The sequence below is a fragment of the Platichthys flesus genome, chromosome 7, assembly GCF_949316205.1.
Source record: "Platichthys flesus chromosome 7, fPlaFle2.1, whole genome shotgun sequence".
NCBI classification, from domain to species: domain Eukaryota; kingdom Metazoa; phylum Chordata; class Actinopteri; order Pleuronectiformes; family Pleuronectidae; genus Platichthys; species Platichthys flesus.
Window position 1 is genome coordinate 17,138,094 of NC_084951.1, and position 21,015 is coordinate 17,159,108.

Below are 21,015 nucleotides of genomic sequence, written 5' to 3' on the forward strand. Positions count from 1 at the left end.
CAAAAGAGAAGCTTATTGTAAAGATGTTATTATTGATATAATCATCAGACCATTAGTATCATCAGACCATTAGTAGTATTATTATTCATAACAGTTTTATCATTTACAATGGTTTTGACAAAAGTGCCTCTTTCAGTTTATAGTCACTGTAAGTCCTTGTAACCGGCATGGCAAGCGTTCAGGTCCATTTTTCCTTTGCATGTTACATCATACAGTTTGCATCATGGTTCAGTCTTTTTCTTTACAATGGTAGAGAAAAACAACAGGTTGTAAACAAACACATGGAGCTGAGCAGAATCCACCTTAACAGTAATAATACAGTGAATACTGTGGATTATGTAAAGCACAATCAAACTTATTTCTGACCAAAGGCAGATGATTTAGAGTAATTAAGATCAGTAGTCTGGAGGTAAATATGTGTTGAGACAGTACAGAGAGAATCAAACCTGCATATGGATTTCAGTTAATCCTCCGCCCATGCAACATGTGAGGCTCAAAGAAGAGCTAATAATGACAATCAATACGAAACCATGGAGGAATCTAACAAAAGATCAGTTACACATCTGACAACACAAATAAATTAAAGTTCTCATAGAAATGATATTCCCTTTGTGAATTCTTAACATACTTCCATTCGTTGTCCTTGGAGCATACAAACCTAAGAGCTAATTCTTCATCTATGAAACGTTAGCTTCTTGGATTAGTTCAGCAGGCATACACTTTGATTCCCTGCTACATAGGGATCTGTACATGGCAGGAGCTCATTTTAAAGCAGAAGCTTTAGGCATTTTAAGACATCACTGAAAGCAGCTGTTTTATATAACTGTTAAATACATTGTTTACATGGCTATGTGTGTTCACCACCAGCTGTGGCCTTAAGTCCAGTCAGTTTGTGTGTATTGAAGTATGATATAACCACAGGAACATGTCTTTCCTGACAGCAGAAGTCACCACACAGGCAGTGTGTGTACACACGTGTACAATAGCTGTGTGTAATAAAGTACAGCAGAGATGTGTTTTTCCTTGGTTCAAATCCTGATGTGCGATCGTGTTGGTTTCTTTGAGAGAACTACTCTGTCTCGACAGAGCGTGTCACTTCAACCGTGTGCTTGGTAACAATAGAGGAGAAGACGGAGGTCCAGAAGATTCACAGAAAGTCACATAGGTCTTCCAGTACAGTGTTGAGAAATACAAGAATACACCAGAGTAAAGAGGAGGGTGTGGGCAGTGCTTGATTTACTTCCATCATCATATTTTCCTTCCAAATCATTCCTCACTTTCCCTCTATTTCCTCTCTTCAAGTCCCAGTAACTGATACCACAGCGTATCTCGAAAACACATGCTTGTAGATCTCACCTTTGGCGAGTGTAGCGGGACATTCCCTTCAGTTTTCCCCGTTTAATATACGAGATTCATGTGTTGAGTATGCACAAGCTCTGTAAACACTGTGCTGAGATGGTGTGGAACATACAGAGAACCACAGGCCTGGAGTCGAGGAGAGCAGTGTTTTGGATAACTGCTGCCACATTGTCTATAAAAGCTACACAAGCAGCTTGTATCTAAAAGATCTTTCTCACAATCTCCTTGTCTCTCTCTCTCTCTCTCACACACACACACACACAACACACAACACACAACACACACATATACACACACACACAGACAACACAACACACTTAGCATGATGGACCTGCATGTCAGAGACAGTCCCTCTGAGCATTATGATACACTTTGCTGAGCAAAAAGTCTCACTGACCAACTTCTTGAGTCTGTGCGCTTCCACTGGGTTTGGCAGCTCATACAGAGTAGTAGCTGTTGTTGTGCTTTCACTATAACACACAGTTAGTGGGTTGTGACGGCAACAGATGGTAAAGACTATAAGGCTGGGGCGGGACATTAGTTAACATCTGGGCTGTGAATCATACTGTCAGTTTGGCAATCCTCATGTCTTTTCTGAATCTATCATATCTTCCTTGTTTCCGTACATTTAACCTGTTCTCTTTCCCCTGATTATATATAGTTAAATCTTCTAATGGACACACAAGCCTCATTGGGTACATGCTTCACATGGATTCAACAACATTTCAAATAGCAATGGTAGAAAGATGCATATATGCGAAGCATCACTCAGACTTCTTAAACGAGACACCTGTCTCCCCTATATCGCGTAAAGCGCAAGTATCTATAAATACGTATATAGATTTGCTCTTTTAATACTATTCATACTAATGCATGCTATGATGAATACTCAGGACATGCAGCTCTACAATAGCATTTGATAATAGGCTAATAGAGGACACTTCACTGGGTCCTGCATTATTTAGGCAAAATGCCCCATGGAATGACTTTTCAATACGATGGCCGAGAGCTCAACGTACAGCAACCTAAAAAAACATAGGCAAATGGACACATCACATGTTCATGGAGAAAAATCGTCATCAATTTGAAAACACATGTGCGGCAAATAAATTGTGTGCTGCAAACACTCACCACGCAACCCTATGCTCACATTGCACAACACAACCAAATGCTCTCAACGCAAACATATGCTCACAACACAACCAAATACTGACAAGAAAACTAAATCCAGATCAACAAGGCCGCAGTAAAGACATGTTGATCTGAAAACGACAAAGCTAGCATGTTACATAGCTAGCTAACATGATGTAAGCATTTTTAAAATTCAGTGTATTCAGATTCCTTGAATTGGCAGAGTAGAAGTATGTTTTCCATTTGCCATGCATGTGTTGTCAAATTGATGGATATGATTCTCCGTTGTATATATTGGGTCTATTTCCATGTGCTCTCTTAAACGGTAGTGTGTTTAGCTCTCAGTTTGATTGGGCAAGATCAATCATTTTCAAAAGTATTGCTAGTGAGACTCTGGATATCATAAGAAGACTTGCAGTGGCCGACATCGCTGGTTTAAAATGGTTGGACATTTTCATTTGGGTTGCTCAATGAGCTCTTCCTTAAATTGCTAACATTTGGTCTGGGTTAAATCAAAATCAAAAAATGTATTTGGTCCTTAATCTCGTCTGAGCTGTTGGTACAAACATGGAATGCTGTGAAGTCAAGGAGAGCAACGTTAATGCTGGGCAGTGTAGTTGAACTAAACTAGTGCTCACTGTGTCAGTGGAGCAGGTGGCAGCCAGAGAGACATTTGAAGGTACAGTCAAGAGGATGGAGAAACAGGCATTCACTCAGAACACTATCTATTCAGTCTTTCCTTCTACATCAGACGTTTTAACCATTAAAAAAAGTTAGTAAGACGCATACATTCATCATGTTAATTAAAAAAAGCACACATTTCCAGAAATCAAATGAAACATACAACAATACATCAGACATTCACTTTGTTCAGAGGAAAGTTTCTTCTGTCCACCCCCTAGCCTGCATTTACTGGAAAATCAAGGCAGAGTCTTGGCAAAAGAGTACATATGTACGATAAATCTACTTGAGTTTCGTCAAGAAGGAATAACTGGCAGGAAAAGAGGGTGGTGTGCTCTTGTGGTCCTGAATTACACAACAGAATCCTAATATATCTCCACAGAGGCCCCTAGCTTGTACTATAGACTAGACTAAAATATCTAGTGATGGGTATGAGAGTAAAGCTAGTGCACTCAGATTGTTTCTCCCACAGAGTCAGCAACAAATGCTCTCTTTCCATCTCTTGGTTTTCCCCTGACAGAACAGCGGTGATCTCAGAGATTTAGATTTTCTCAGAGTCAGGACCTTGGCAGTTTGAGCAGCCGATGAAAGTTTCTTATGTATGCCGATAGTATGGCCTGTTTTTTTTCCTTTAAATCACAAGTGAGTTAATAACATTTATAAACAAACTTTAAGCTGATTTGAATTATCGTCATCTTGCATCTTCTCCAGGCGGCAGCTTGAGCGAGAAGGTAGAAACTTGTGGTCCCTTTACACTGTTAATATTGATTATTACTGGTTAGGCTACTATTTGGCTACTGTTGCGAGCACGACGACTACGTCATATAGGTACGACTAACTCCATGCAGACACTGACAATGTCCTAAATGCGAGAGGGAGCAGTTCTATGATATGCAATGATAGGTCCTTATAGGATAATGGGAGAATAGGAGGTCGTTCTACTGACCTTTTCACCAAGATAATCTCACTCATCTGCTTCGGACTCCCACACTGGGCGCCATACATTGGTCAACACAGGGACCGACATTCCTGTCACAATCCCTGTAGACTCTGACAGAAGTTAACCATCCTTAGTAGCTCACACTATACATCGGTACGCATCTTAGTGATGTTTACATAGTTTGTGTTGGCCAGTGTGCAATTTCCTGTTTTCATGCCCTCAGGTCTGAAGTCCTCTGTGCTGTGGTTCACAGCCTCCTGGATCTCCACGTAGTCAGATTTGCTCAGAGTGGACCCACTGCCGCTCCGACCACTCTTCTTCAGATCGTCAGCTGAGCTGGCTTTAGGCACGCTTGGCGTATTCAAATACTGTGCCTGCTCCTCGCCCTCCGTCTCTCTGTGGTAGAAGTAGTTGAAGTTTGACACGATGACAGGTACAGGCAGGGCAATAGTCAGCACACCGGCGATTGCACAGAGAGACCCGACGATTTTTCCTCCTATGGTTGTTGGCACCATGTCTCCATAGCCTACAGTGGTCATGGAGACCACGGCCCACCAAAAGGCCTCAGGGATGCTGCTGAACTGCGATTGTGGCTCGTCTGCCTCTGCAAAGTAGACGGCGCTGGAGAAGAGGATCACACCGATAAACAGGAAGAAGATGAGGAGGCCAAGCTCACGCATACTGGCCTTCAGAGTCTGTCCCAAGATCTGGAGCCCCTTGGAGTGACGTGAGAGTTTGAAGATACGAAACACCCTGACTAGACGGATGACACGGAGAATAGCCAGAGACATGGCTTGCGAGCCTGCCTGGCCATCCTCTGGCCTCTCTGCTAGCTCTGTGCCAAGTGTGATGAAGTAAGGGATGATTGCCACAATGTCAATGATGTTCATGATGTTGCCAAAAAACCCAGCTTTACTGGGACAGGCAAAGAACCTGACGAGGAACTCAAAAGAGAACCAGATGATGCAAAGGGTCTCCACAATGAAGAAGGGATCTGTGAAATATGAAGAGCCAGTATAGACATAGGTGGTATTGTCCATGGACTGGGATGGATATTTGTACATGTCCTCATCCTCATTTCGGAAAACTGGCAGTGTCTCTAGGCAGAAGCTGACAATGGAGATCAGAATCACCATGACGGAGATTATGGCAATGATGCGAGCAGGACCTGAGCTCTCTGGATACTCGAACAGCAGCCAAACTTGTCTCTGAAACTCATTCTCTGGCAGAGGTCGCTCCTCTTCCTTTATGAAACCTTCATCCTCTCTGAAGATTTCCATCGCCTCCTCGCCTAACTCATAAAACCGGATCTCCTCAGAAAAAATGTCCAAGGTGACATTAACGGGCCGGCGCAGCCTCCCTCCTGATTGGTAATAATACAGAATGGCGTCAAAACTTGGTCGATTGCGGTCAAAAAAGTACTCGTTCCGGAGAGGATCAAAATACCTCATCCGTTTTTTGGGATCACCCAGTAGCGTCTCTGGAAACTGTGAGAGGGTCTTGAGCTGCGTCTCGAAGCGCAAGCCAGAGATGTTGATGACAACTCTCTCGCAGCAATCGTGGTCCGGCTCAGGGTCATAGTGGTCGTGAGGTCCACCCGGGCGCGCTGCTGCTTCATCCGAGGGGTCGCTGGTAGCAACCGTCATGATGGAGGGAGGTGGGACCTGCAGCTTTCAGACAGGGTGGGGCCGCGTCAGGGCACAAGGAGACAACGATGCCCCGAACTTGTGGGTTCAGGGATATTAGCCAGTGAGGAGCTGCAGGAACAGGAGAGAAAGCAAGGGAAGACTGCAAACATTAATATCACCAACATATGTTTTGTTCTATTTAATATGCAACAAGCAAGAAAACTCAGTCTTTCAACAACTTGGATTCTTTAGCACGTATTTCTTGTCTGTTAATTCCTTCAAATACAATTCACCATTCAGAATTGTCAGTAATTCACAGAAACGCTGTGATGTTTTTACGACCTTCTTACAAACAAGCACAAGCAGGGCAGTTGAAAATAACAGGCCGGAGTGGCCGGGCCATTTCAGCACATTGGCTCCACTGTGTCTATGTGTATTAGGTTATGAGTTTTCTCTCATTTCAGCTCACTGCAGGATCAATATGCTCAGCAGTAATACTGTATCAGCTCTCGCAGGGTGCAATTACAACAAACAAATCTGATTATATGCTGAGTGCTCCATACAATCTCTGTGATAAATGTCCTCATTTCTTGGTGGGGTCCCAAAAAGAAAAAAAAAGGCGTCAAGTCACAGATTAATAGTTTATCAGACGATTATATTCAGGGATATTGGTCACAGCCGGTTCTTTAAACTGTGATACTGCAGAGCTGTAACCTTTAAACTTCACACGCCATTGCATACAAGCTATAAAAGGAATATTAATTTGACCTAAGAGACACAACCACAGAGGAATTTGCTAATAAAAGCAGCGACATGGAGAAGTCCTACCTATTCTCACTAGCACTTGTGGGGCTTGTTTACACTCTGTCCTCTATGTGTGACTGCAGGTGCCCATTGAGCTGAAAGTTGCCCCCGATCCAGAGTCAGTCCCCACAGGTCAAAGCAGCTCCCCTGTGCCCACCATACATGCCCACCCGCGGCTCGGGCTCTGCTGCCACGCAGCAGTGGGGAGTGGGAGAGGGGGGCAAGGCGCGAGGACGCTGGGGTTACATCCCTACCCTCAGTGACCGGCAGAAGCATTTTTTGATGATGGAGCTTATTCTTGGAGCTTATTCTCACAAATATTCCGCCATGTGCAAACTAAAACTGACACCCGAGCATTAGCCTGATATCTGCAGAGGTTTCACTGGGGAAGGAGTTTTTTTTTTTTTTTTTTTTTTTTTGAGGGAGTTGACGCTCTCAAGATGCTTCAGCGGATCTTTGAGGCGGAATCACCTGTTTGATCCACGCAGGTCCGTATAATTCTAATATTACAAACCACCATCTTTTTTTCTCCGTTTATCCATATGAACACACACACAAATGATGCACAGCGGCTGTTATCTTCACGACACATTCCGTGGGTGAATAATCACGCAGTCCTTTGGTGGTCACTGATAATAAAGGTGGTGAGGGGGGAGGCAAAGCAGCTAAGTTCCATGCACTGGGTTATTCACATGTTTAATGGCAGGGCTGTATAGTTGCGCGTTATTGGGTTAGTTTGGAGTGACAGGTGCCAGACATGCTCGGGGATCGTGGACAGCCACGCTACACTCGTTGCACTAAACTAAACAGAAGCAGCATCCGTCGGAGCAAAACGCACAATTTCAGATAAACAGCATACAGGCATTCACCCCGTTTCTCCCGGTCTCCTCCTAAAAGGTGCCGTGAGGTCGTGAGTCCCTCATCTCGGTCCCTCTTCCCCCGTTTGACTGATGTGTCCAGCGGCTGTGTCATCTCATCACGACCGCCCGTCCGTTAGCTGCCGGCTCTTCCCATGGATAGATCATATTTCGCCATGATTCTGCAGAGTTGAGGTGCGTGGGCTGCAGTTGGACATCGCGGCGCATACTAACAGCTCCTTTTTGCGCGCCTCGCCCCGTCCGTGCGCCAACCCCCCCCCCCCCGACACTTACTGTCCAACACCGCTCCACTTTAAAGGGGAAGCATCGCCCACCACTGGGTCTCAACATAAGCGTGTGCGTCTGGAGAGGATACGCGAGAAAATGGCATGTGGAGGACGCGCCTGGCGACCGAATGAGCAAAGATTCAAAATTCAAGATTCAAGAGCGTTTAGCGTTTCCTAAATGGTTCTAATAGGAATCGCGGGCTGCGTTTACACTTTAGAGCAGAAATACTGTCAGTGCCAGTAATGAAGCAAATTAGTTCTGCTCCAAAGATAGACAGAGCACGTGCAGTATTGTTTTCATGGTGTGGAAGGAAAGCAGGGGAACATTACAACAGGGACATTTTTTCCTTGAGCTGATAAGGAGACTGATTTGAAGGGTTGTTGAGGCAGATTATTCAATATGTGTTCATACACTGTGAGAACAAAACAAGAAAGTCCTGAGTCTTCATGCCAGAGCTGTATTTTGGAAACCAATGAGTCATTCTTATCGTAATTCTATCATGTTTAATGATGTGAGTGCAGGATTCTAAACCCCTGTGCCTGCGTTGGAATGATCTGTTTGTGTCCTTCTCTGTGTTTACTTTATGTATTATCTGTACAAATACAACCGTACAGTCTGTGCTCAAACTCTGGGATAGTACTTTGAAATGTGTCTAACACCTGTTAGGTCTTAAATCTCTGCCAAATACAGACAGACTCAAATATCATTTCTTGAGTTGCTGATTTGATTCTGATCATTTACAGACCTGCACACTATATCACATGCACTAATAACTGGCCACACCTATTACAGGCATGCATCCATACTTAAGATTGGACTGCTCTTAATACAATCGGAACCAATTTAAATTTCATACCGAATTTTGGTGATCATATGCAGGGAAATTAAGTGATGCATTGAAATTCTCTCGCAGACAGTGTTTCCCCCATGGCCTCCTTTCCTCCGCTGACTGAAAGTGGGCCAGTGGAAAATCCAGCTTTGTCTAAAGGCAGAGAGGGGGAATTGCACATGTAAGAAAAAAGAGACTAAATGAATGAAATACACGAGGAATACCCCCAACTGCCCCTATGCACCCCATGCATTCTCCTTGCTCTACCACAGTCCAATGTTCAACACTGTGTGCCATCCTCTTCCAAAAAGTGTAAAGCACAAATTGAGATGACGACATCGGACCACAGGGATAACAGCAGATCACTCTGCATAAAACGAGTGCAAACAATGGCTCATCCTCTGCAGAGAGTGCAACTGTTTTCCTCTCCGGCTAAATGTCTCGATGAAGAGCACATGGGCACTTGTGCATAAGCAGCCTGATTAATGGCCAGGAACTCTTAAATCCCCCTCGTCCATGAATGTAAATGAGGAAGCCCCATTTCCAAAGGCAGGGCGGCTGCACAACCACCAATATCCAATGCTCGATGTCAGCAGTGTAACAATTCATCATCCATCGCCACATTCACAGCAATTATCCCTAACAGTTTTACTAGTAGGCTGAGAAGAGGGCACTTAGATGATGGGATATGAGATTGAGTTTTTTGGAATTGGGGGAAGGTGGGTAGGGTCATTTCCTCTATTGATTTATGTTGTATTTCATTAAGCATGCACAAATTATTTCCTGTTAAAACTCACTCTTTATGAGACTGACTTCAATCAATTTCTTACCGTCATCTAACCTGTAGGAGGTGAATATCAGAAACCATACCCGCGATACTTTCCAATGATGTGATTATGTTGCTCACAAAGTTGAATAAGGGGACAAATTGTAAGACTTTGAGAATTCTATACGATAAAGACTTTTAAAGTATAGGAGAACAATCGATTCACAGGTTTGAGGCCAACTAACACCCCAACTTTTAGGATCTCCCGTTCTGTCTCCAGTTCCCTGTCACCTTCATGACTGTGCCAAGTCTCGGCAGCACGGGAGGATTGATTCTGGTTTGTGTTCCAGCGAGCAGACCACATGGAACCTCACGGAGAAACACAAGAATGCTTTCAAACTCATGACACAACGTGACTGTGTTAACCATGTCAGTGCATTGTTCACTGAACAAAAGATCTTTTCATTTCTAGATTGTGACTCATTGGTGCACTATGGCAGCTGTGCCCTTCAATTAGGGCCCCTCCGAAAATTTGTCAGAAAGAGAGAAACCTCTGTTCTCTTTGTGAAACCCTCTTGTGATATCAACATGCTCAGTTAATATGCTCTTTCAATTAGCTTTTAATCCTCATATTCAGCCATTTCAATGCAGTCCAACACAGATTGTTCAGTTAAGATAATATATCGAGAGATATGACGGCTGATTTGTGCATGAGTTAGTGAGTCAGCAGACCTACACCTCAGATCCCCACCCTTTTCTATGCAGCAGGCCATGTGGACCAGGGAGAGAAGGAGGAGGAGAGCGAGGACAAGGCAGGGTGGAGGAGGGTGTTGATGCAACTTTTGACAGCAGACTGTAGGAGAGGAGAGGAGAGGTGACCTGGATGACCTCTGCTGGAGGCGATCACGCCCCTATAAAACATAATGCACAACCACACACACACACACACACACACACACACACACTTTCACACACACAGCTGCTTTGTTTCTTCCACTGATGTCCATAAGTTCCTGAATGACAGCACCACATGCCCTCATAACCTTTCCTTCCCCCGCGACCAGAACAAAATCCATCTATTCCTCATTAATCATGTCATGCAGGCATCATAATAACTCCCCACAACCGACATCCTCAACTATGACAACAAGCCAAGGTACTTCATTGCCATTAGCAGCTTATTTTCACCCTTCGTTCCACTTTTCCCCCACATGTCCTACACTCTCCCCCTGCCCTCTGGGGTCCCCCTTTACTTAGAGATTGACCTTGGAAGATCTCTACCTGCCTGTTGAGAGCTGCCAGGCAGACGATGACCACTGCTTGCATGATGAGATATGTCCACACCTTCAGAGTAGAGTACTGTGCGTATTGATTCTGGATGTGGTTTCACTTTCTGTTGTTTTTCTCCGCCATAAAAAAACAAGGAAAAATCAATGGCTTAACTGATTTGGGGGTGTGGTGCAGCTAAGAGAGGAAATCTAATGGTTGATATTAATGATATCAACACTGCATGAGTATATATGCAAGACTGAACACGTATGGTATATGCAAAGCTTGGCCTGACTTTGCAATATCCTATGAATGTGCACTGCACCGACAAAGGAAATCTCTACCTGCAAATGTTTTCATCCCACACTGCAGGCAACAGTTAAGTGCTCCCTGTCTAGTCAGTTCAAATCAAATCAGCAGTTAATGTATAATACCACAGTCTGGCAGCCCCACTCATCGGCTATCACTTTGTCCATAGTTTGTTTGTCTTGTGTGACAGTCCACATGTAGCACTGCTGGGTCAGAGCCTGCACACAGTGACGCTGATGGGATTAGAGAGGGCGGAAAGGTTAAGAAAAGGGAGGAACGGGTGGAAATTCGTTCGGGAAGAACAGAACTGCGGTAAAGGAGGGAGAGTAGAAGAGTAAGATCTTCAAGAAATGCTGCTAGAGAGAGGTTGGCAGAAAATGAAAAACAATAGAGGTGGAGAAGGTAGAGGAGAAAGGTCGCACTGACAGAGCGATGAGTCATCCGTTAGAGGACAGCAGCAGCACTCGCTCCGTCCGTTTCCAGGTTTATCTCCTTCACCCTCTCCAACATGTGTCTCTTTGTTTTGACAGGCAGCAGATCACCTCTTCAGCTGAAAAAAAAGGTGCCTCAAGATCTGTGTCTGAGTATGGTACATCCATAATTCATACTGTGTGTTTGTATGTGCCTGTGTGAGTAAACATGCACTAGAGAACATGTGAGTGTTTTCTGTTTGTGCATGTGGGGCACACTGTGCATGTGGATTGGGAGTCCCCACCTTGTATGCTGTGCCTGTGTCTAGAAACTGGAGCTGGTTAGCCAATCAGCAGCAAGAAATAATCAGATTTTTGCCAAAGCACTAGCAACAGCATCATCCGCCTTAGCAACCACCCTTCGCTGCACGGCCAGTGGTGAGACTGCTGGTGACACACGGAAATATCACATAACTGAAAGTGACAAGGAAAAGGTGATCCTCTATAGGAGGCAGGTGTGAAGAATAAATGATGTATCATTCTTTATGTCACGTATGCTGGGTATTTTTTTGTAGTATATTTCAAGATTGAATTTAATCAAATGCCTCTACACCCTGAGCAACATTTAACATCTTTTACATCCTTCTGCACCATGAGCCGGGAAACTGAAAACGATGTGACATACAGAGAATTATCTGCTTCTCTTGGAGAGCTTTTAAGTTCCACGTTAATTTTCATTTTACTGCTATCTCCCAGATCTCCCAGCTGGAGTACACATTTGAATGTGAGGATCCAAGAGCCATTCAACCATTTATTGAGGTCACAATAGGTTGATGGAGGAATGGATGAATGAATGGAGGATGAATGGACTATTTTTCTGGATAATAAACATCGTGATTTACCTTATTTACATAGACAGCAGTTCTAAAATCAATAATACAATTAATAACACAAACATAACATTACTTAGATACGTCATGCAGTCTGTAACAAAGCATCTGAGTTCTTGGTCAGGAAGAGACATTTCTCACATAAATCACCAGATTAGGGACCATTACAAACATAACAAACATAAAATGAGATGATATGTTTGATAGACGGACGTAATACAAGGTATAGAAACTTAAACTGACTGGTGCATGGCCACAAGGTCTCAAACAAAGGGATTTGACCGGATACACTACAGACCGTAAAAAACTTCCTCTTCAAAACTCCTCCCCTGGCACAGACAGGTGAATTCCTCCTTCAACCCTGGTTTCACAGAACGGGCCTTGATCCTGGCTTCAGAATCTTTAGCGGTATAGTCCGACTGCTTAATGACAAACGGAAGAGATATACAGAAGAAGCTTAAGAGCTGTATATGTGCCTCAGGAGATGTTAGAGACCAATAACAATAAATACAAAGACGATAATGGGCTAAACGCTGCGGGATGGTCAGAGAAACTCAAACAGTGTTCAAACTTATTTCTGCTGCCCTCAAGTGGCACAGAAGAATCAGTTCTTGGAAGTTTCAATAATTCCATCTGCCTGGAGATGCTGGGATTCCCTTGAATCTATAGCTGCTGTTGGCATTTAGCCTCAACTGGTTTTGGTTGATCTTATAATCTGGTTTTCTGGCTCATGAATGGCTGTTGGCATCGTCTCTACTCCACTTAGACCTGCCGTCCAAATGGAGTCCCTGAGACTCAATCTGCCTGTGGGGCACTACACTGATCCTCTGCCAGAGACACTAAAACACATAAACAGAACCCATAAACACACTGGCACCTGCGAAATCACACATCGCCACGTTAACGCTGCAGCAGGCGATACTGACGGCTCAAGTGGCCATCTCTCCAGTGCACCTGCAGAGAGCTGGATCTGTTCTTTAAGGCTCTGTGTCTTACCAACAACCCTCCCTTGTTGCTATGGAGATTTCCTGCTGTCGCACCGTGGCTGATTGCGAGGTTCGATGACATCATAGGTATTTTTAAGGGATCACAAAGGCAGTAATACACCTTCACTAACATCTGAAGACGTAAATCTAGACACATAAAAGATAGAGGTCTCTCCCCACATTTTCAGTAGAACAATAGAAAGGCTTCTTGGTAGTTACACAATGATGGCAGAGCTATTAGCGAGCTGGTGGGCTTACTGGAACAATAAAGCACACTTGCTCATACACAGCGTGACACTGTGATGGCTGTAAAACCCTGTTAGAATGTTAATATTTACCTCCTCGGACCAGAGATGATCAGAAGTTTTCCACTGAACTCGGTCGCTGCTCAGTTCCCTCTATGGCCCAGACCTGCACTTCCAGGGAGCAGCTAACCGTGTATTGTGCTGTATCACTCTCTCACAGAATGAATGTGTGAAATCAGTGGTACTTCAGATGTTTGTCTTTTTGGTTTGACAATTTTCGCTGATGTTTACATGTATGAAGTATTCTCGCATTAAAAAGACTGACCCTGATCACCATGTCATGATCAGGATGTTCCTTCTGTTCACGCACAACAGCATTAAAAAGACTTGTGTTGTATGGGGATTTTTCTAAAGGGCTGTGAGCCAGAGGCTGCTATTCACTTCTGAAAAGCTGCAGCTGTGCAATGCTCTGCTTGGGGAACACTTATTATACAGTGACATTTCCTGTGTGTTAACAGCATTTATGTAATTCTCTGATTAAGCGGCAGAATCACATTTTTATAAAGTACAAGGTTTACATAACTACTTATTCTAATGCGCTGAACCATTCAATGTGTTGTTGCCCTACCTTTATTTCACCTTTATCATGTAAAGTAATATTTTTACCCACAAATATTATATAGATATGAATAAAATAATTTTTTAACTTGCACAAACATTCACAAAATCACTGTCTTATTGTTTCAAACTTCCTCTAGTCATGTTTTCTGTAATTTATATATAGTGTAGGTCTGCGATTGGACCGAGATACTCTCCAAGAAAAGTGAAGCGTACCAAAGCTCTTCTTAAATAAGGACAGGACAACTCATGTTATCTTTATGTGGGTCATGTTTAAGACATTACAGAATAACACGGAACAAATACCGCCTTCCCCATGACAACATTCTGCCCCGTCCCAGAAAAACACCAGTGCACTCTGGGATTGAAGAAACAGTCTGTGTGAGTGTGCGTGTGTATGAGTATGTGCACTACTTGGTTTAGTTCTTCATGTGTAGGTCAGGGGAGTAGCAGCAACCAGCACACGTACAGTTTGTGTTTCACATGTTAGCAATATAAGGGGCACACAGAGCTAACAAAGGCATATGGCTAACAGTCTTTGATTTGTATCACAGTTTCATATCAGCAAATCACGATTTGGCTTAATTTTCTGCCACTTTTTGAATTGAAGCAAAAGCTGTTTGACAGTTTTCGTCCGCAATGATCATCATGTGCCAGAAACATGGAAACAGAAAGTAGAAAGTCCAGAAATGCAAATGTGCTTTGCAAAACTGCTGGCTGTTTTCCTGAAGCAGTCCTTTTTGATTTGTTACACAGAAGCAGTTTGGAGAAACGTCAGAGTCCGTAACACTTCCCTCTGAATTCTGTCACTGTCTCAACCACTTCTGATCCTCTGATGGTTCCACTCACACTGTGTCAACTCAACAACAGAATCAGTCATAAAGCTGCAGCTACAAAGCTGTAAGTAGAATATGTTATTCATCTGTGTTGTGATTGCATTTTCTTTTTCCATTTCGGAACGAATGGGGGTCCACTGGAGGAGGAGATATGTGTGGCACCACTTGTTAGAAGGTTTGAAGAGTCAGGAGGACGAGGACTGGGGGAAGAAAATCAGATCCAGTGCGTGTTCGGTCTCAGCTCTTAATTTTGGCCAACAGGAAGACTCATTGCACCCCTACAGAAAAGAACAGGGTCACTGCAGGTTAATGGATACAGCTTTAAAATGAGGAAACTTCTTAGAGTAATTATCAGTGGATGTCAGTTGAAGTTCACCTAGATTCAACCTCCTTATCAAATATAGTCCATTTACCTGTATGGGATGTAGTCTAATTGGGGTCGTCAGGGGTTCCAGGAGTTGTGAGCAGAAAAACGGAACAAGCTTTACCTGAGAGAGAGAGAGAGAGAGAGAGAGAGAGAGAGAGAGAGAGAGCGAGAGAGAGAGAGAGAGAGCGAGAGAGAGAGAGAGAGAGAGAGAGAGAGAGAGAGAGAGAGAGAGAGGGGAGATACAACAAGTTTTAGAGCCAGCCAACGCAGACATCCCCATCACACAGCTCTGTGGTCTTACTGTATTAACAATGCTCCTCTTCTCCCTGTCTAATTACCGCTCATGCAAAAGTCAAGCTGTAAACACTGTCAGTTCAGGAAGGAGGAGAGGAGAGGACAGGAGAGGTCAGGACAGGACAGGAGAGGACATATTTAAGGTGACAGAGATGAGGACAAGTACAGGTGGAATCAAATCTGGTCTTTTGCTATGTTTTTAAGATGAGTTTGGAATGTCCAGAAGGGGTGTGGCATTGGGAATCTCCATTAGCAGAGCATTCCAGAGGGTGGGGGCCACCATGCTGAAAGCCCTATGTCCCCAAAAGTCTGGAGTCTGTCCAGGGCTTTGTTGGGGACCCCAGAGAGGACTCAATTGCAGTGTTCCAGGCGGGAGGTGATAAAGGCATGGATTATAATCTCAGCCACAGAGTCTGAAAGTGAAGGTCAGAGTCTGGAGATGTTTTGGAGGTGCTGAAAGGATGTTTTGGTGACAGACTGGGATTGCAATGAGAGGCTGGGGTCCTGGATAACACCCAATTCCCGGACTTCAGAGCAACACACATGCTTGCATCAACTACACTGTGGCAAACTGAAACCGAGAGGAGCAGAGGTAAAGAGATGCGATTACAGTTCGAGAGAAACAAATGTCAAATTCAAAGGAGCTGCAGGGATTCGCAGTAGCAGAGAGAGGTGGACAGAGTAGGAATTGAAAAGATGACTCGGCATGATCCTGCATTACGTCCATGCTTTTCTCTCTAACAATCCATCCTGCCAGGGCCAACGAGAGCAGCTCCCAGACTGACCAATCTTATTAGATGATGAACGAGCGGCTCCCATGTCCTCGACAACGTATCTTGCTTCCTGATCAATAGGCCTGTGTTTCTCGTCACTTGGACTTTTACGCGACCTGAGAAAGGAGCAGGGGGATTTAACTGATGACAAATATGGAGATTTTCACCTAAATTGTACGAAGTCAAGGTTCAGGGTCAACATGGGGAGGAATAATCAATAAAGAAGTCCTTCACTGGGATGTCCCACTTTAGAGCACCATGGGTAATGAGCCTGCCCTATACTGATCACTCAACTGTAACTGCAGAGGTATACATGTTAGTAGTCCACTCACATACACCTGCTCAAAAGCACACATGCAGATGGATTCAGAGCCACACTAAAAAGATTCAGAGCCCAACTGCTTGGTAGATTCCCCGCCCTGCCTTTTTTTAAAGTTGTTTCCTTCACAGCATAGCTTGTGTTTCAGTTCAGTTTGGAGTAATCACAGGCAGAGAAGACACTGAACATAAATCTAAACATAAATCTGTGAGAATAGCAGAGTAGCAGACAGGAATCCAGTATAGGGTTACCCTGTGGCCTGTAAAACCATTTTCAACCCAATGTTTATGAAAGAAAATATACTATATATTAATATTAATATAAATAGAGAATTAATCCTCTGTATGAGAAACAGATCAAAGCATTGTCAATCCAGCAGATCTATGTTTGCTCTAGCTTCCTGGTAGTCCCTTGTTATTTGAAACACTGGGTTGGTAGGAGGTCGATGTCAAAGGAGGGCATAGGTCACAAAGTCGGCGTGAGTCGTCTGCTTTATTGGCCACCAGGGAGCAGCAGTGAGACAAGCTGGATGGGCACGCTGTTGTTGCCCTTATTCATGTGACAAAGTCAGATGAAGGTGAAAGTCGACCTGGGCTCACAGCAGGAGCATCACGCCCAGTGCACAAAGGAGGACAGACTACATACACACACATGTGCGTCTCTGCAAGTCAAAGTATTTGGATCTACTACACATCTTTGCAGAGATCGTGTCATTTTCAATAAGTGCAATTCTTCAAAGAGTCATTCTGAATTTCCTGAGGTGATTCGTGTATGAAACACTTGTGTAAATCTTGAAACAGTACACAAATACAAATCAATATCCCACAAAGAGACAGGGGCACGACTGTAACCACAACTTACCATTTCATTCAGTGGCACAACAGCGGCCTCTGGTGAGCACCCGCAGTAGCGCACTCATGGATATAGTGCATCCCAGTCCCATTCATAATTCCTCACATGCTGTCTCCTGGTGTAGCGCCTCCCTGAGTTGCGCCCCCCCCCCCAGCTCTGATGTTTAGGGGACAGTTCGTGGTTGCAACTTTTTCTTTGTTTTCACGTGGCTCTGGAGCGAGCAGGGGTTCGTATTTTACGCACTCAGCGCACGATGGCAAAGATGATAATCTTGTTACAGACCAGAGATCAGCCGTTCAGATGTGAATCTTCCACGGGAAGCTCCCCAGCCATCTCGGAGGTTACTGTGGAAACAAGGGGTGCCATGGCAACGGCGACTAGGGGTTACCGCGGAAACGAACGTCGCCATGGAGACTACATCACAGCGGGCTCTGTTAGAGGCACGCTCCATCTCTGATCGCTGTGTGAGTGCGCGACTGAGTGTGTTGTGTGTGGTTTTCCTCTCTCACGTGCGTCCTGCACCGATGACGACACACTGACACTTGGCTGCATGGCCCCTGTGTTTACATCGGGCCGTTTACGCATTGAACAGCCTATCGGGAAACAAAGAGGGTTTAGACCGGGTGCTGGACAGTAGCACCCGGACTAGACTTTAACGCACGATAAAGGCAAATAGCACAGAACGGTCTAATTGAGATTATATATCCTGAACTGTTTTTTCAGACATTACGCACACTTAAATGATTCAGAATAATATACACAGGCTATGACTGACGAATCACTCATAACGCATGTTAATACAATGTGAGTGTTCTCAGAGCAGCATACATTTGCGCTCTTCGTTCACAGTTACGGCTTCTATGTCTATGCATGTTGTGATCATATATTGGCTTTTGCACAACGCACAACAGGTACCCCCCCTCCCTAAGAAAGGAATAGTATAGGCTTAATACTTCAAGGAGCTTTTCTCTCCAATTGCGCATGGATACATACAGAGTTATGAGTTCAGATCACTGATGTAAAATTATTTCTGGATTAAATGGAGCACAAAGACGCGGATCTGAACAGACAGGGTTTGTTCTTTCTTTTCCTCGCTCCCTCTATCTAACCCAGGGATTCCAACAACAGAACCGGCTGTGTTGACACATCACCCCCCCCCCCCTCGCCTGTGTCCATACAAATGCCATAACTCTTAAAAACTGGCTACACGTCGGTGAAAATCTTCTGGTTTATGTTCACACAATTCTGCGAGTTGTTGTGCACGGTGGTGGGGAAGTTGGGCTGTTGTTTGAACGCGCTGTTGATCCCATGCTCCTCTATCACCATATATTCGCTCTTGCTGAGTGAGGAAGAGGAGCGAGTCTTCCCCAGATCCTCCGTGTCCGTCAGGGGCTGGCAGCTGCCCACGTGTAGGTATTGTGCCTGCTCCTCGCCCTCAGTCTCTCTGTGGTAGAAGTAGTTGAAGTTGGAGACGATGACGGGCACGGGCAGGGCAATGGTAAGCACACCGGCTATTGCGCACAGAGATCCAACTATCTTTCCCCCGATTGTCACGGGGTGCATGTCCCCATAACCCACAGTGGTCATGGTGACAACAGCCCACCAGAAGGCGTCTGGGATGCTGCTGAACCCCGAATCTGGGTCGTCTGCCTCGGCAAAATAAACAGCACTGGAGAAGAGGATGACACCAATGAACAAAAAGAATATGAGCAGGCCCAGTTCACGCATACTGGCTTTTAGAGTCTGTCCTAAAATCTGAAGCCCCTTGGAGTGACGCGAGAGCTTAAAGATGCGAAATACCCGAACCAGCCGTATTACGCGCAGAATAGCTAATGACATGGCCTGCTGCCCGTTCCCCTGCCTCTCCGCCAGCTCCGTGCCCAGGGTGATGAAGTACGGGATGATGGCCACAATGTCTATGATGTTCATGATGTTTTTGGAGAACGTGGCTTTACTCGGACAAGCGAAGAAGCGCACCAGCAGCTCGAAGGAGAACCAGATGATGCAAAGCGTCTCCACCACAAAGAACGGGTCAGAGAAGGGGCTGATGAAATACGTGAGTGTGCCATTTATCGAAGGGTCAATGGGGATCGGATCCCGGTGGTCGTCCCTGAACTCCGGCAAAGTCTCCAAGCAGAAGATGACAATGGAGATGAGGATGACCAGAACAGACACTATCGCGATCCCCCGGGCGGGACCCGAGCTCTCCGGGTATTCAAACAGCAGCCACACCTGTCTTTGAAATTCATTCTCTGGCAGCGGCCGCTCCTCCTCCCTTATGAAGCCCTCATCCTCCCTGAACTTCTCCATAGCCTCCTCGCCCAGCTCGTAAAAGCGTATCTCCTCGGAGAAAATGTCAATGGGCACATTCACGGGTCTTCTGATGCGCCCGCCAGACTGGTAGTAGTAGAGGATGGCATCAAAGCTGGGTCGGTTCCGATCGAAGAAGTACTCGTTCCTGAGAGGGTCAAAGTACCTCATCCTCTTTTTGGGGTCACCCAGTAGCGTCTCTGGAAACTGGGACAGAGTCTTGAGCTGCGTCTCGAAGCGCAAGCCGGAGATGTTGATGACCAACCTCTCGCAGCACTCGTGATCCGGCTCGTATCTATCCAGAGAGTGGTGGCCCGGGAGAGCCGCCGACTCCTCCAGCATGTTGTCGCACGCCACGACCGTCATCACGTCGGTCTCTGTCTCCGTGTACCCGTGATTCACGAGGTTGTCACCCCGAGTTTTGGTCGCGCTCGGCGGGGGTGATTGCAGGAGGCTGAGGTGGTCGTCCATGCGCGGCTGAAGAGAGCAAACAGGGGCGGCCGCCTCGCCCCCTCCGCGAACCCCGGTGAACCTCAGCCGCCGCCACAGCCTCGTCTCCTCTACCGTCTCTCTCTCTCTCCCCCCCACCCCCCTCTCTCACTCTCTCCTTGTGCTTCACTTTCACTCTCCCCGCTGTTGCTGTTCCCGCCCACGGGAGGAGACCTGGGTTTATAAACAGGCCTTCCTCCCGCCCCTGGAGCTCCGGCGCTGGGTACCTTCCACCATAGATATATGCCTTCCACTGTCCCGAGCCAATCACAGAACGCACCGATGTACACAAGAAGCAACAGACGGGCGTCATTCAACACCAGGGTCTGGGCGTGCCCGCCTCCCTCTGCCCCCCATCCGTCTTGTAGACTTACCAGTCCCAACAATATCCTTTTGCAACAAGGTCATTGCACACAGAGATATGGGCATTTTATAGAATAGGCTTCTTATAAATATAGAAGGTATCAGAGCTTCACTTTTTACTCTCACTCTTGCAGGACGCACGGACATTACGCTCTTGGTCACATATTTTGTTCATCCGGAGGACGCACATGGGTGTGGCATTGTAAAATGGAATGCATTTTGAAGTTGAACACTTAACACAATTCTATCATGACTGAAATGCAGGGAGAAACTATGTTAGACACAGATTTGCATGCTGGCTGAGATCCTAAGTGATGCCTTCGTCCCAAATTGGCGATGGTACGTGTTAAAGTGAAGAGGAGCAAACAGGGAGGGAGGGGAAGGAGGAGAGGATGGAGAGGA

At 45.3% G+C, this 21,015-nt stretch overlaps 2 protein-coding genes across 2 annotated transcripts; both read right to left on the minus strand.

The window, feature by feature from the left end:
- Positions 1-7: 7 nt before the first annotated feature.
- kcna2b (potassium voltage-gated channel, shaker-related subfamily, member 2b) lies at positions 8-7,582 on the minus strand. The gene is made up of 2 exons (XM_062392887.1): positions 7,413-7,582; positions 8-5,868 (listed from the first exon to the last, which is right to left on the minus strand). The coding sequence occupies exon 2, from the start codon at positions 5,755-5,757 to the stop codon at positions 4,255-4,257; it is 1,503 nt and encodes a 500-aa protein (XP_062248871.1). The 5' UTR covers positions 5,758-5,868; positions 7,413-7,582; the 3' UTR covers positions 8-4,254.
- A 6,696-nt stretch (positions 7,583-14,278) lies between these two features.
- Positions 14,279-20,252, minus strand: LOC133957385 (potassium voltage-gated channel subfamily A member 3). The gene is made up of 3 exons (XM_062392930.1): positions 17,461-20,252; positions 15,260-15,334; positions 14,279-15,124 (listed from the first exon to the last, which is right to left on the minus strand). The coding sequence occupies exon 1, from the start codon at positions 20,230-20,232 to the stop codon at positions 18,655-18,657; it is 1,578 nt and encodes a 525-aa protein (XP_062248914.1). The 5' UTR covers positions 20,233-20,252; the 3' UTR covers positions 14,279-15,124; positions 15,260-15,334; positions 17,461-18,654.
- Positions 20,253-21,015: the final 763 nt, after the last annotated feature.

Coding starts and splice junctions, on each gene's coding strand:
- kcna2b (XM_062392887.1), bottom strand. CDS start 5,757: ATGACGGTTGCTACCAGCGACCCCTCGGATGAAGCAGCAGCGCGCCCG.
- LOC133957385 (XM_062392930.1), bottom strand. CDS start 20,232: ATGGACGACCACCTCAGCCTCCTGCAATCACCCCCGCCGAGCGCGACC.